Below are 16,023 nucleotides of genomic sequence, written 5' to 3' on the forward strand. Positions count from 1 at the left end.
TATTCTTCTCTGTGACTCTAAGTTCTATTCTGTTTTGTTCTATTCAATTAAGTGTTCTTCTGTTTGACTCTATTCTATTCTATTCTATTCTATTCTATTCTATTCTGTGCCTCTTCCTTTGACTCTATTCTGTTCTGTTCTCTGCTATCTCTACTGTTTTCTATTCTATCTAATTCTGTTTTCTTTCTCTTTGACTCTGTTATTCTTTTATTCTTTTCTACTCTCCTGGATTCTACTCTACTGGGATTCTACTCTCCTGGATTATATTCACTGTACTGAATTCTACTACCTACTGGTTTATACTCTACTGGATTCTACTCCACTCTGCTCTACTTTACTGGATTCTACTCTACTCTGCTTTATTCTGCTCTGCTCTCCTCTCCACTCCTCTCTCCTCTCCTCTACCTTTCCTCTCCTCCTCCTCTCGTCCTCCTCTCCTTCTCCTCTCCTCTCCTCTCTCTCACTCCTCTCTCCGCTCTCCTCCTCTCTCACCTCTCTCCTCACACCCTCTCCTCTCTCTCTCCTCTCCTCTCTCCTCCTCTCCTCCTCCTCGTCCTCCTCCTCTCCTCCCTCTCTCCATCCTCTCCTCCTCCTCCCTCCTCTTCCTCCTCTCCTCTGTCCTCCTCCCTCCTCATCTCCGCTCTCCTCACTCCTCCTCTCTCCTCCTCACCTCCTCCTCTCTCTCCTCTCCTCTCTCCTCCTCTCCTCTGTCCTCCTCTCCTCCTCATCTCCTCTCCTCACTCCTCCTCTCTCCTCCTCTCCTCTCATCCTCTCCTCTCCTCACTCCTCCTCTCTCCTCTCTCCTCTCCTCTCTCCTCTCCTCTCCTCTCCTCACCTCCTCCTCTCCTCTCTCCTCCTCTCCACTGTCCTCTCTCCTCTGTCCTCCTCTCCTCCTCATCCCTCTCCTCACTCCTCCTCTCATCCTCCTCTCCTCTCTCCTCTCCTCTCCTCTCTCCTCCTCTCGCTCTCCTCCTCTCCCTCTCCTCCTCCACTCTCCTCCTCCTCCTCTCTCCCTCTCCTCTCCTCACTCCTCCTCTCTTCCTCCTCTCCTCTCCTCTCTCCTCCACGGTCCTCTCTCCTCTCCTCTCTCCTCCTCTCCTCTCTCCTCTCCTCTCCTCTCCTCTCTCCTCTCCTCTCTCTCCTCTCCTCCTCCTCTCCTCTCCTCTCCTCTCCTCTCCTCTCTCCTCCTCTCTCTCCTCTCTTTCCTCTCCTCCTCCTTTCCTCTCCTCCTCTCCTCACTCCTCACTCCTCCTCCTCCTTCTCCTCTCCTCTCCTCTCCTCTCTCCTCCTCTCCTCTCCTCCTCCTCCTCTCCTCTCCTCTCTCCTCCTCTCCTCTCTCCTCTCCTCTCCTCACTCCTCCTCTCTCCTCCTCTCCTCTCCTCTCTCCTCTCCTCTCTCCTCCTCTCCTCTCTCTCTCCTCTCCTCTCTCCTCTCCTCTCCTCTCCTCTCCTCTCCTCTCCTCTCCTCCTCCTCTCCTCTCCTCCTCTCTCCTCTCTCCTCCTCTCCTCTCCTTTCCTCTCCTCCTCCTTTCCTCCTCCTCCTCTCCCTCTCTCCTCTCCTCCTCTCCCTCCTCCTCTCCTCTCCTCTCCCTCTCCTCTCCCCTCCTCTCCTCTCTCCTCCTCCTTCTCCTCTCCTCCTCTCCTCTCCTCCTCCTCTCCTCCTCCTCTCCTCTCTCCTCCTCTCCTCTCCTCCTCTCTCCTCTCCTCTCCTCTCCTCTCTCCTCTCCTCTCTCTTCTCCTCTCCTCTCCTCTCCTCCTCTCCTCTCCTCTCTTCTCCCCTCTTTCTCTCCTCCTCCTCCTCTCTCTCTCTCCTCCTCTCCTCCTCTCCTCTCACTTTCCTCTCCTCCTCCTTTCCTCTCCTCTCCTCCCCTCTCCTCTCCTCCTCCTCTCCTCTCCCTCCTCTCCTCCTCTCCTCCAGTTGAACAGTTGAGCTTTAGTTCGCTGCTCAATTTCACAGTTTGTTGTTCTTGCTGGGTTGAATCGTTTGTTTTTATCTTTTCCTGAAGCTCCATCTGTCTGCTGCTGACTCGCTGTTTTTGTTTTTGTTTTCTTTTCTATTTTTTTTTTTTCATTTAGTAGGCGCTTGTTGGAGACTGTCAAGAAGAGGACACACACACACACAAACACACACACACACACATATACACACTTACACACATTCATGTCGTTGTTTAGAATTTTACCGCAGACAGATGGATGGCAAAACGCACACACATTTTCTCTCTCTCTCTCTCTCTCTCTCACTCACACACACACACACACACACACACACACACACACACACACACACATCCCGTTGTTTAGATTTTTCACCGCAGGCCCCTGGAGACCGGGGCAAGACTGAGGTCTGCGGTGCCAAGAACCATGAAACACAATAGTCTGCCCCCCTCCGATCCCTCCTGCCCAAACTGAACAATAGACATTCCTGCCATTCCTCAAGACCTCTTCCTCACACACACTCGCACTCACACACACACACACACACACACACACACTCACACACACTCACACTCACACTCACTCACACACACACCACTCTGGGTCTGATTAGAGGCAGGAATGAGAACGGTTTGGTTTTGACGTTGTTTGAGATGAAACATTGACGTATAGACAGAGAAAAGAAGAGTGGTGTGTGTGTTGTGTGTGTGTGTGTGTGTGTGTGTTTCTGTGTGTGTCAGTCAGTCACACACCACACAACCTTCCTGCAAAAGGAAGGTTGCCGGTTCGAATCCCTAGAAACCCAAAAAAGAAGAGTGTTTGCCTTTGCTTTTTGTCCAAATGTTAGTCAGATACCGTTAAATTAATCTGTACAGTTGTATTTGTGTAGCTGTGTGTGTGTGTGTACGAGTGTGTGTGTGTGTGGTGTGTGTGTGTGTGTGAGCCGTCCTCTACGCGTGTGGTCTGCTGTAGTTATCTCTCCCCCAGCTGAGGCCAGAGAAGCTGCTCTCCTCTGGCCTGGCTTTTATTAACTGGCCCCATTAAACTGCGACTCCATGATACATGACACTGGTCCGTCTCCACACACACACACACACACACACACACACACACACACACACACACACACACACACACAACACACACACACAGAGGACAGCTCAGAGACACACAAATACCTAGAGGCTGACTTGGATAGAGATAACGCACACATACTCAATAAGGTTGTCTTGGGCATATTCTGTCTAACACACACACACACACACATCTCTTCGTCTTCATCTTCATCATCCACTTAAAGATTGCTGTTATGGCTGCATGATATTGCCGGTATCTTTCTTGCAGTGGCATTGGCTCGCTAGAATGTAAACAACAATTTAAAAATGTCAATACAAAGTGTAAATAATATAATTTGGATGAGAGCTTGTGAAAACTGTGATGGTCAAGCGTCTCATTTGTGATTACTACAGCAGAATAACATGGAGCTGATATCACATTTTTGTATTGCAATATATTGAATTTCGATATATCGTCCCATCCCGTCCCTAGTTTCTAATAATATAGTAGAAACAGGTTTTTACATATTTTTTCATGTTTTTACATCATACATTCAATGACTTTTCATCATTGGGCAGTTGAAACGATGCTAGGCCGATTGCTGAGAGAGCGTCTATTGGCTGGTTATGATCAGTGGACGATTGATCAGTGCATTCCTAATAGATAGGTGAGAAGAAGGAGAGAGGAGGACAGAAAGAGGTAAAAAAAAAAAAAAAGCAAACCTGGAATAAATAAATTAAGGTAATATACAGTGAAAGAAAAACAGATAACTTAAAAACAGACAAAATCATGTAAAACATATAGTTAAAACACAGTGAAACAAAAATTTTGAAGATTATAGAATGAAGAACAGGTAGTGAGAAGAAGAAGAAGAAGAAGAAGAAAAAGAAAACGGTTAATTAAAAAGAAGAAGAAGAGGAGAAGCTGAAGGAAAGTCTTGAAGACGTTTTGTTGACAGTTGAGCAGCCGGCCAGGAAGAAACAAGCGGTCAGGAGTGAGGAAGAGGTCAGAGGTGACAGGCTGTTTGTCACTCTGTGGCATTCAGGGAGAGATAAAGGGACACACACACACACACACACACACACACAGCACACAGATATCAGCAGAGGCTGGCTTCAGAAATAGGCTGCTGGATCGATCCCATAGAGGATTAGAGGATATAAAGACTGCAGTATCTCTCTCCTGACTCACACACACACACACACATTCACTCACATAGGGGAATGCTTACACACACACACACACACACAAACACATAAAGCAAATTACGTTGATTCAAAGTAGAAAAGCTGAATGGAAACAGCAAATTTCGATTAAATTTCAATATCACATAAATGTTTTTACACTCATTGGAGGCGGGAAAAGGTTTTTGTCAACGAGGAAGTGACGCGGTAAATAGTGATAAAAACATTCGTCGAATAAAAAAATGTATTTCACACAGTCCCATGTCTGACATCTCCACGGTGGTTTTATGGTCAGTAGTTGGTGCATTACAATATTTGCCAAGTGCATTTCTTTGTTTTCATCTCTGGACCGCATGAAATACGGCCAACATCAGCTGACACACAAGAACAATAACAACATGCCACTGCTAATCAATTCTTCAGACTCTCTTTCTCACGGATGATTCCTGACTTTAGGTCTGGTTTCTCTTTTCGCCTCAATTTTAGCTGATGGAAAAGCGGCTAATTCGTATTTCATTTTTATTTACTTTTTTTTTTGCAGCGTGTAAACAATTCGCTTAAAATTCTCTTGACAGTTGGACAGGATGGGAAACATAGCAATAGAAGACTTGCTTAGACACACACACATACTCGCGCACATACACACACACACACACACACACCACACACACACACACACAGTCTAGGGAGCGCAGCAGTAACAAACAGTGCATTGTGCTGCAGAGGCTAAAGTGGACTTCACCCTTCCTGCCATCGGCTGCTGGTATGAGCCCAGTCTCACTGTACTGATACCTGGTATGTGTGTGTGTGTGTGTGTGTGTGTGTGTGTGTGTGTGTGTGTGTGTGTGTGTGTCTGAGTCTAAGCCCAAGTACAGTACACACCGCTCTATGTGTGTTGTGTGTATAGGCAATATGTATGTGTGTGAGTGTGTGTCTGTGCCATGCAAAAATCCATAATCAAGGGTGATGAGGGGCCACAAGGCAAACAAACAGGGGTCTGATTGCATGCAGACATTCCACACACACACACACACACTCACACACACACACACACACACACACACACACAGCTCAGGAGACCCATAAAGCAAACAAATAGGTCCTGATTGCAGGCGAACACAAAGGGGCAGAGGGGGGAGGCGACGGTGTTTAGGCTTTCCAGCATAGTTAACCCTTCACCCTTTAGAGGGGAACACAGGGAATGTGAGGAATCTGCACACATGCATGTATGACACACACACACACACACACTCACACACCACACCACACGCAGGTCTTGTAGTCTGCAGGAGATGCCGGTCTCCAGGAAATCCTTTGAAGCCCGGTGAGAGCCCGATGTTGTCGAGGGTGTTGTTTGTTTGGTCGGTTGAACTCTAACACCGTTGATGTCGGACGCTCACACCTCTCGATGTTCTTCCTGCGAGGTTCAAAGTTTCAGGCGGCCGCGCCCGGCTGGTCAGGACGGTTTCCACTTCCATTTTCCATGGTTGCGTCGGTGAGATGTGAGTTGCGTGAGGATAATACAACTTCACCGTTACATGAATCATTTTAAATGCAACAGCAAACGCTATTTTGTGTTGGCGTCAAGTAAAAAGTTATTAATTCAGCATATTACATCTCTTCGCTGTGGCGTATATTAACATAATGTCAGCTAAATCCACAGTTAGACAGTATGACGATATTTGATTTAAGTTAATCCACAAACCTTCAAAATACTGGATGACGGTGATTTCTTTTTCTCGCTTCCATGTCACAAGCTATATGCTGTTCATTGTTTTTTGTTAGTTACACTATCAGCTGGTTATAATAGTACGATTAACCGGCCCAACCAAAAGTCATGTGACATGATATCAGCATTTTGACTGGCTGTTGCATGAACCTAGTTGCACAATAATCAAACTTTCAACTCAATGCAACCAAGTTGCATGCAAATTTTCTGTCAATTGCAGGGGGACACACAGCGCAACAGCATTTTTTGGAATAAAATCAAATAATTCTTGCAAGTTAAGGCAGTGTGCAGGACTTACTTTCCTACTTGTTTAATACTTTTTTTTACCCCTCTTGTTCAGTACGAACTCAGCTGCAAGTGTATCTTATTGTAAAGTCAGTTCAAGCAGCTGTATGGCTGCTCAGACGCCCTAAAGACAGAAAAAGAGACAAAGCGGATTTAGAAATTAGCAGAAATGTATTGATAATACACCCAAAGTAATGTCAACAGAGGTTTTCAACAAAAAGAACATTTTTCCATTTATTTCTATGTTGTGAAAGTAAAATAATAGCAGCTTGTTATCGTACATACAATAACTGTGACTCTAGGGGCAGTGGAGTAAATTGATTTTTTCAAATACGTTTCTATGACTGGCTAAACTTTCTGGCATCCTACTAGGTCATCCTGTGTGACTGAACTCATTCCTCCTTAACTAATTTGTGAATACTAGTTGACCCACGTCTGATTTCTCCTCTCTCCTCTCTCTCTTTTATCTCTTCTTCCCCCCATCATTTCCCACCTTTTACATTTACATGTCAGGCATTTGCTGACGTTCTTATCCAGAGCTTCAATTTCTAAATCTCCTCGTCTCTCCTCTTCACCTCTCCTCTCCTCTCCTCTCCTCTCCTCTCCTCTCCTCTTCACCTCTCCTCTCCTTCCTCTCCTCTCCTCTCCTCCTCTCCTCTCCTCTCCTCTCCTTCCTCTCCTATCCTCTCCTCGTCTCTCCTCTTCACCTCTCCTCTCCTCTCCTATCCTCTCCTCTCCTCTCCACTCCTTCCTCTCCTCTCCTCCTCTCCTCTCCTCTCCTATCCTCTCCTCTCCTCTCCACTCCTTCCTCTCCTCTCCTCTTCACCTCTCCTCACCTCTCCTCTCCTCCTCTCCTCTCCTCTCCTCTCCTCCTCTCCTCCTCTCCTCTCCACCAGTAGTCAGGAGAGTGGTAGAAGTCTATTTTTTTATACTCATCCATGACCTTTCCTCATTGTTTTTCCTGTAATTATTCTACAAACTCCCTATATTCTCCTGCAGACCGCCCATCCTCTCTCACATTCCCCTTCTCTCACCACATTTTGTTATTCTCCCCTCTCTGCCCATGTGAAAAAGCCCCCTTGTCTGTCCAGCGCTCTCTGCTTTCTTTGCTCTTTCTATCTCTCTTTTTTCTCGCTCTCCAAACACACACACACACACACACACACACACACTCACACACATGCACACGCACGGACAAGGAGGAAGTACCTCTGCATTTTTCCCTCTGTCAAACAATAACAGTGTGGAACTCTGGGTATTATTTTAGCGGCCGTCCGCTACTTTATCTGCTCTGCACAATACTTCCTCTCTTACTGACTCACGCATCCTGTCTGAGAGGGGGCGAGCGAGGCCGGGAAAGAATGAGAGAGGGGGAGAGAGAGAGAGAGAGAGAGAGAGAGAGAGAGAGCAGATGGGGGGGTGGGAGAGCGAGAAATGCGGAGCGCTAGAGGGAGAAAGAGCGATGTTTTGTCTTGCAGCGAGAGGAGCGAGGGAGGGTGAGGAGGAAGAGAGGGAAGGAGGGACGAGGGAGGAGGAGGAGGAGGGAGGGAGGAGGAGGAAGAGAGGGGATGTGAGGACTTTCGGTTGGTTTTTCCCTCACGGAGCAGCAGCTCGGTCACAACCTGCCAGCTAAACTTCACTTCAGATGGGCAGCAGATCTTGGACTACACTTTCTTTCCGAGTCTCTTTCTCACCCGGACCTTAAGGACGAGGAAAGAGACAGAAGAAGCTGCGTCCCAAGTCGCGAGAGGTGATGGAAGCGTAGTTTTTCGTCGTCCGAACGTTTGGAAATCGAGAGAGGGACGCTCCACTCTCTGAACCTTCGGGGTTTATCACCGGGACGCTGAACCGGGATCAGTTTTTGCCGTGGATGCTCCAGGTCGTGGAGCCCGGCAGGCAGGCAGGTAGGTGTGAAACTCTCGCATCTTCGTTCATCTTCCGCTGAGGGATCGCATCAGAGTTTTACCCCGTAGGATGAATAACGTAAAAGCTCTTCTCATCTCGTTTGTCTCTTATCTTCCTCTTAGATTCGTCCGTCATGAATCTTGATTACTTTGAAGGTTCAAGTTCCACAACTTTATTGTCGTTGCTATAAGGAAATGTCTGAAATTTGGCCGCATCTTTGTGCTTTGCCTTATCACAGTCGGCAGTAGTCCATGGGAAGTTTATTTACCATGGGAAGGTTTGCTTACACACTTTCACACTTCTTCTCTTCTTCATTTTGAGTCTTTTCTGTCCCCTGCAAGTCCTTTATTGCGTCAATCTGCGTCCTCGTTGTTTATCTGCGAGACCGTTTGCCGTCCAAATCTGTTTGTCTGGCTGCCCGTCTGGCTGCGTTTCAGTCTGCACTGTACTGAGACTGTGTGTGTGACTCAGATTATGAGCGTTGACCTTTGCAGTATCAGTCAGCTGTTACAGTCTCCGGCCATAAGTGGGACATTCCAGCAGATCCGCTCATAGAGGCTCATTCAGAGCCGCAGACGCAGAATTTAGCATTTGTTGGCCTTCGACTGCTGTCGTCTCATCAAGTCTTTTGACTTTTTTTTGACTTGTCTGTCTTTGATTCTTCTCGCCTTGGCTCTTTTTGACTCTTCTTATCTGTTGTCTCTTCTCTTGTCTTCTCTTCTCTTGTCTTCTCTTCTTGTCTTTTCTCTCAATTTCTCTTCTGTTCTCTTCTCTTGTCTTCTCATCTTCTCTTCTTGTCTTCTCTTCTCTCCTCCATTTCTCTTCTGTTCTCTTGTCTTCTCTTCTCGTCTTCTCTCATCTTCTCTTGTCTCTTGTTCTCTTCTCTTGTCTTCTCTTCCCTTATCTTCTCTTCTCCTCTTCTCTTCTGTTCTCTTCTCTTCTCTTGTCTTCTTTTCTCTCAATTTCTGTTCTCTTCTCTTGTCTTCTCATCTTCTCTTCTCGTCTTCTCTCCTCTCCATTTCTCTTCTGTTCTCTTGTCTTCTCGTCTTCTCTCATCTTCTCTTGTCTCCTGTTCTCTTCTCTTGTCTTCTCATCTTCTCTTCTCGTCTTCTCTTCTCTCCATTTCTCTTCTGTTCTCTTGTCTTCTCTTCTCGTCTTCTCTCATCTTCTCTTGTCTCCTGTTGTCTTCTCTTGTCTTCTCATCTTCTCTTCTTGTCTTCTCTTCTCTCCTCCATTTCTCTTCTCTTCCCTTATCTTCTCTTCTCCTCTTCTCTTCTCTTCTCTTCTCTTCTCCTCTCTTCATCTTCCTCCAGTTCCTCTTTCCACTCACCTTTCATGCATTGACCACCATGACTAATCTTGCTTATAGGCTGTGTTTCTACCTTTAAAAACCTCATTTCATCAGTTTAAGATGCTTGACACGACAAAGTGCTCGACATGACAAAGTGTTTATAAATAGCAGCTTGCGGCGTCTTGCGTCTTGAGTTTATTGAATTTCCTGACTGGTTGGCTTTGATTCTTTGTGGTCGATTAACTGAATTGCGTCGGTTTCCACGTCAGGACGAGCCGTTATCGGGCGCACGTCAGTGAGTTTCTCCCCCGTCTTCCTTCATGTGACTCCTCTGTCCGCTCGCTGCCGGCGGAGGCGGTCGGCCAGCTGGGTCGTAGCGGCAGATAAAGGAAAAGGCCGAGCGCTGTTCATTATGTTATGAGCTTGTGTGGTTGACGCTGGCCTTGAGAGGCGCTTGATAGGCATGTTTCTAATTGGTAGGGTGGCAGTTAGGCCTGATAGGAAAGTTTCACAGTACGATTATCATGGCCCAAACTACCTTGATATACGATATTATCTCCATAATTATTAATGAGATGAAAACCTAAAAACCGGTACTGTAATATGCTAAACTTACTTAAAAACTAATTTATCATATCAGTTGCAAGACATACTGTATCTCTTTTTTATACACCGTTTAATTTAAAACTGTACAACATATGTCAAATATTTATGTACAATTGTGATTTTTGCGTTTGTTATTCAGCTTCCCAGCAAGTCGCCGGTTATCGCGGTTGTCACGGTAATAAGAATTAGCGGCGGTGTCGTAATCGTTATCGTTTTATACCGTGATATATAGTAATACCGGTTATTGTCCCGTCCTATAGTGGCAGGATGGTCTAGTGTGTGACCGGACTGTAACTGAAAGGTTAAAGTCCTTACGACCTTCTGGTGCCTCCTACACCAAGTGATGAATACTTCAATACCGGCGTCTGATTTGTCTTGTTTGGGTTTTGTCTTGTTTGGGTTTAGATTCCACTGAATATTGTTATTACTGACTCAGCAATCCCGTAACCTTGACGAAGGCTATCGCAGCCGAAACATGTTGCTTTTCAATATTAAAGCTTTGTAGGAAGTTTCTGCACACGGCTCTTTCAATACGGACAGTTATTTCTTAAAAGCGTGATCAGAGCTTTATACAAGCCTCGGCGTTTGTTCCTGCTCACCTGTACTAAGAGGATTGGATGTTCAGGTTCCTCTGTTTGTATAATATTAAAGCTTTGTCAGTTGTTCAAGAGGAGCTGAATTTTCTTTCTTTTTTTTGTAATTCTTTCTTTATTTGGGAAAATCAAGAGTTGACATAATTTAACTTTCCATCCTTGTACAGAAATGAGGATTCTCACATAATAATCACAGTTGTATCCTGTATGCTTCCTCCTCCTGTTTGTCCCGTGTAGAAACATCGAGATATTCAGACACATGGAGAGTTTTTCCCTCTCTACATCTTCCCCTTCCAATTCCTGTCATATAGTTCTTCCCTTTCCCCTTTTCCACTCCTCTTTTCCCTTTAAGCAACAGCAACTTGTACCGAAGGACAAAATGATATAAACATAACTATCTGAAACAGTGGGGTGCTCTATCTAAATCAGCCAGATAACAAACTTAGCCTCAGGTTGCGGCGGAGTCTTTGTGACAACCAGTGTGAGTGTGAGTGTGTGTGTGAGTGTGTGTGTCCATCAGTGTGTGTGTGTGATACTCTAACTTGTCAGAGGTCCAGTTCAGGTGAAGAGCTGCACCCTTTTCTTACTCAAACACTTCAACACTTCTACTCACTCACTGAAAGTCACTCTGGATAAGAGCGACAGCTAAATGCCTAAAATGTAAAAATGAAAATGAGAATGTGAAGAAATGCATGAGGTCAGTCTTTTCCTCTCACACAGGAGATTAAAAATGAAAGTGTTGAAGAGGCTGTGAATGTTTTGTGAAACACTGAAACTACCTGAATAGTACTGAAATAGTAAAACTACTCTTCAGTACACAAGCCAGCAGATATTCCTGCACAGATTTTGCACATTTATACGTCAAATGTTCAGCTACTTATCTCCCAATATCCCATTCTGACTGTGATTCCGGTCCCATGTGGCGGCTGCCTAAATCCCAGGAATTGTGGGATACATTGACCTCTGACCCCTCCTTGGGGACTGATTCTAGTACTTTAGCAGCGATTGACAGTGTGGTTTGGATGAACTTTCCCCCTCTTTCCCCCCCCGCGTTGCTTCAAAACACTACAGCCGTTCACCGTATCACATTCTTAGGTTGCAAAACTGTAGATTAGCATAATTTTTAAAGTTCTCCCTCCGAGTCTTGCGGCGTCACATCGCTTGTTTTGATTTTCACAGTCATCAATCTCTCAGAGCTAAACTTGGAGAGAAAGATGTGGAGGGGAGAGGGGGTCTGCTAATGTTTGCGGTAGGTTCGATGACGGTATTTTGTCTGGTAGAGTTTGGATAGTTCCCACACACACACACAGTTATAGACACACATATACACACATACAGAAACACACACACATACACACACCCCCACACACACACACACAGAGGCACTGCGTAAACTTTCTCAGGGGATAATTTAAGGACATTGTCAGCGGAGTCGAACAATCGGCGCGCTCAGATAGAAATCCCTCTTAAGGAGCCAGAACCAGGAAGCTGGAGTGTTTACTTTGGAACGGGTTTCTCCCGCCGCTGCTTTATCATAAACAATAATACTCCAAAAACGGGACCTTTTCCTTTCCCCTCGCCGTGCCAGGATCCGCATTCCTCTCCCAAAATTGTGCCTCCGAATGTTATTCTGAATACCCGGAATAGTCTCGGTTTACGTTATTTTTATTTATTTTTTTTTCTGTCGATGCTCTCGTCCGGAGCGGCTGGCAGGTAGAGGGGGGGGGAGCGTCTGACCTGACGGGACAGGTAGTTGTGGGGATCGAACCTTCGGCGTTTTGGTTACGGGACGGGTCTTGCCCGCCTCGTCTTGGCTTGGCTGTTTGTCTGAAAAGTTATTATTAGCCACATAAAGGTGCATTCAGACTCTGGGAATCTCCCGGGAATTCAGGATTATGTCTGGTTGGAATTTCTCCCTCTCTTTCTCTCTCTCTCCCTCACACACACACACACACACACACACACACACACACTCGGCAGGGGGGGTTGAGTCGAGCCTGGCTAGTGTATGGATCGGAAGTCTGTACCTGGGAATTAGTGAATATCGTGGGACGGACTGGAATGTCTGGCTTCACAACTCACTGTACATGTTAAATGATTTTTACGGCCGGTCCAGAGGAAGTCCACGCAAGTTTTTAAGGAAGCTGTTTCCAAGGGATTTGGATTAGCGAGGCTCTACCGGAGCTGCTTTATGAGCCGAGGTGCAATATTCCAAGCTGTCCGGTTAGATTACGACTGGATAAAAGAATAAAACCGTATTATTGCTGCGAAATAGGGTGAAAAGTATCGTGTAATCGTGCAAGAGGAGGTTGCAGAATGGAAAAACTGCCGGTGAAAAAACGGAAATTGCGTTAACTGTCAGGGGAAAATGATGACAACTTTCATTTATCCACGCCTCACATTCATACAGTTACACACATTCATTCGGGAGCTGCAGCACATGGTATTTTCTTTACATTTGTGTCAAAATCTCATTCTCAAGCCTTACCTAAAGTCACTCTGTAGCACAGCAGCACACCACAGGCATGAAAATCACCGTTCATACTAAAAGAAGCGCCGCTCACCTGTGCGTTCCCCTCTCTCTGCTCTCCTCAGGCGCAGCGTTCCTCTCATCAGGCCTCACTCCTGGCACCTGGCCAAGCTATCGGAGATCCCCCTCCCTCCCCCTCCTCCTCCTCCTCCTCCTCCTCCTCCTCCTCCCCCCTGCCTCCCCCCCGCCGACTCCCCTCCCCTCCCCCCTCCTCCCCCTCCGTCTGCCATGCAGCTCCACCCCGGCCCGTACACACTACCCTGGCACACGACCGACAACAGGTAAGAGGAGGGCGCTCCAGTTAATAATAATAATAATGATAATGTGATGCTGTATTGATCCATGCAGGGGGATTCCCTTTTCCACATGCAGTTGCACACACACACTTCATAAATCGACTGTATCCCATCATAATGACTCGTTAAGCCGCTGCTTTTCAAGTGCTGAGAGGTTTGTGTGTGTGTGTGTGTGTGTGAGAGAGAGTTTTTGTTTTAACTGAACTTGAAGCACCAAGTATGGCTTTACTGCATCAGCACAATTCAGATCATGTCCAATAAGTCGTCAATCACATAGAAGTACATTCAAGTGATTTGTACTCCATTGCATTGTCCCATATGGCAAACCCCACCCATCCAGTATTCAAAGCAGATAAATACAAATTAAAGCAGTTTTAATATCATTGGTTCCCAGTCTGGTTAAAGCTGCACTGGGCAACTTTGCAAATCGGTGGCTCCAAATAGCAGCAAAAGGTGAATTTTGAAGGTTTTTTTTTTTTTTTTTTGGAGGTGGTGAAGAGGTTCAGCCATCATTGGTGACTCCAACACACACACACACCCCTATCTAAAGCAGTTGGGACCATTAAACCTAATAGCGGTACATTATATCACCGATTCTTATCAAAAGCAGAACAGTTTTCTTTGGACGGAGCGCTCGCTTGCTGCTGTTTAGGAGCAAATTTTGTGTTTCGCTCCTCAGTCTTGATTAGTTACCTCCTTTGTGTGGAGAAGATTTTCCCGCCAGTGACCAAACCAGACACCAGAAATAAATTTGGGCAAATAGGGGCGAATTTGCGACGTAGGAGGGATGAGACGCTCTTCTCTACTGCAGCTTCACTTCCTTATTTAGGCTAAGACGGGTGTATTTTTATATAAGTCTTGTCTAGTGCAGTAGACTGTGTGTGTGTGTGTGTGTGTGTGTGTGTGTGTGTCATAGGTTTTAATCACACACACACGTCACCCTCTGACTCCACAGTCCACCAGCTCAAAGTCACCCAGGGGGGGAAATCGGTCCCTCTGACCGGTTTCCAAAAAGCCAACAATCGCCAGGAAACCGGTGACATCACCGTGTTCTAATGTCAACACCGCCCATGCAGGAAGCCCATTGGTCTATTCTCGGTCTTCCATTCAAACATTCCAAAGTGATAACCAATCAGATGCCCCCGGTGACCCGTTCTCTGTGTGCGTCTGTCTCCGGGGGGCCCAGGTGGAAGTTTTCGGCTGCGATGGAAAACTCGGGCCGTTTGATGTCACTTTCTACGAGGTTTGAACAGAATCAAAAGGGAAGGTATCAACTGAAAGAAGAGCGAAATCAAATATTTTTTCCAAATATTTGAACATAGGCTCTGTCTTATTGGATAGGTAGCTTCCTCCTTCCTTGATACCTAACTAGGAAGCCTCCTAATAAGTAGGGATGCACCGATACCAGATTTTACCCAAGACTAAAATCTGATACCGAAAGCCATGAGTAACATGTAAGAAATAAAAGCAAACTGTCATGATTTTATGCATTTGTGGCACATAGAAGCCTGTATTTCTCAAACAGTGGGAAAAACAAGGATTTTATCTCAATAATTTTGTCCATTGACCCCAAACTAAGGAAGTAAGCCTGCACTGTTCAGTAAAAGTAATGGATCGGATCGGTACTCTGTATCGGCCGATACTTAAACTTTCATACTCGTAATCGGCATCGGCATTGAAAAAGTGGCATCGGTGCATCCCTACTAATAAGGTTCCTTGCTTGACTGTAGGTAGCAGAGAAATACGTTAGCCTTCCTAGGCAGCGTCATGTGACTGCAGTTAAAGGAACAGTTCACCCAAAAATGAAAATGTAGTCATCATCTACTACTCACCCTCATGCCAGTTGAAACACAGTCGCCTGTCGCCTTGCAGAGCTGTCCAAATGAAGTCAGGGTGTCTGCAGGGCCCTAAAAAGCCTTAAAATGTCTTAAATCATAATCTAAACTTGAGCCCTTAAAAGGCCTTGAATGTAGTTAAATAAAGCAGTTTCAGTTAAATTCAGTTTTCTAGCTCTTAAAATGTTGCGTTTTTGTGATGTGCTGTCCAAATGAAGTCAGGGTGTCTGCAGGGCCCTAAAAAGCCTTAAAATGTCTTAAATCATAATCTAAACTTGAGCCCTTAAAAGGCCTTGAATGTAGTTAAATAAAGCAGTTTCAGTTAAATTCAGTTTTATAGCTCTTAAAATGTTGCGTTTTTGTGATGTGCTGTTTTTCTCTTCCTATGCAAACCTATATTCTGCTAGCTCTACACTTGCTTTCATTTTCACTTGCGAGAATTGACTTATGTTTCATTCCACCTGGCAACAAAAATGAAAACGTCTTAAATTTGACTTTCAGTTTCTTGTGATGCTTACAGTCAAGTTGCTGATCCACACGCTTTTGCAGGACAGGGGAGCGGTAGCTAAAGGAGGGAAGTTAGATTAAGCGACTTTGTGACTGGAAGGTTGCTGGTTCGAATCCCAGCAAGGACAATCTGGTTTGGGAGTGTGTAGAAGACATGCTCTCCCCTGTCTAAACAATCATTTTACTTCCATCTTCTCCCACTGCAACTACTACTGCAGGCACAACAACGTGTTCCTCATCAACCTGCCTGGGTAAATAAAGGCTATTAT

The 16,023-nt window shown here is 45.6% G+C and overlaps 1 protein-coding gene across 1 annotated transcript in view; it reads left to right on the plus strand.

Moving 5' to 3' along the window:
• shroom4 (shroom family member 4) overlaps positions 1-16,023 on the plus strand; it is a 74,193-nt gene that overhangs the window by 37,427 nt on the left and 20,743 nt on the right. The window contains exon 3 of the mRNA XM_071897775.2: positions 13,182-13,397. Coding sequence (XP_071753876.2) covers positions 13,182-13,397 — 216 coding nt within the window. The remainder of the gene's footprint in view (positions 1-13,181; positions 13,398-16,023) is intronic.

This window comes from Centroberyx gerrardi, chromosome 23 (genome assembly GCF_048128805.1).
Source record: "Centroberyx gerrardi isolate f3 chromosome 23, fCenGer3.hap1.cur.20231027, whole genome shotgun sequence".
Classification (NCBI taxonomy): Eukaryota; Metazoa; Chordata; class Actinopteri; order Beryciformes; family Berycidae; genus Centroberyx; species Centroberyx gerrardi.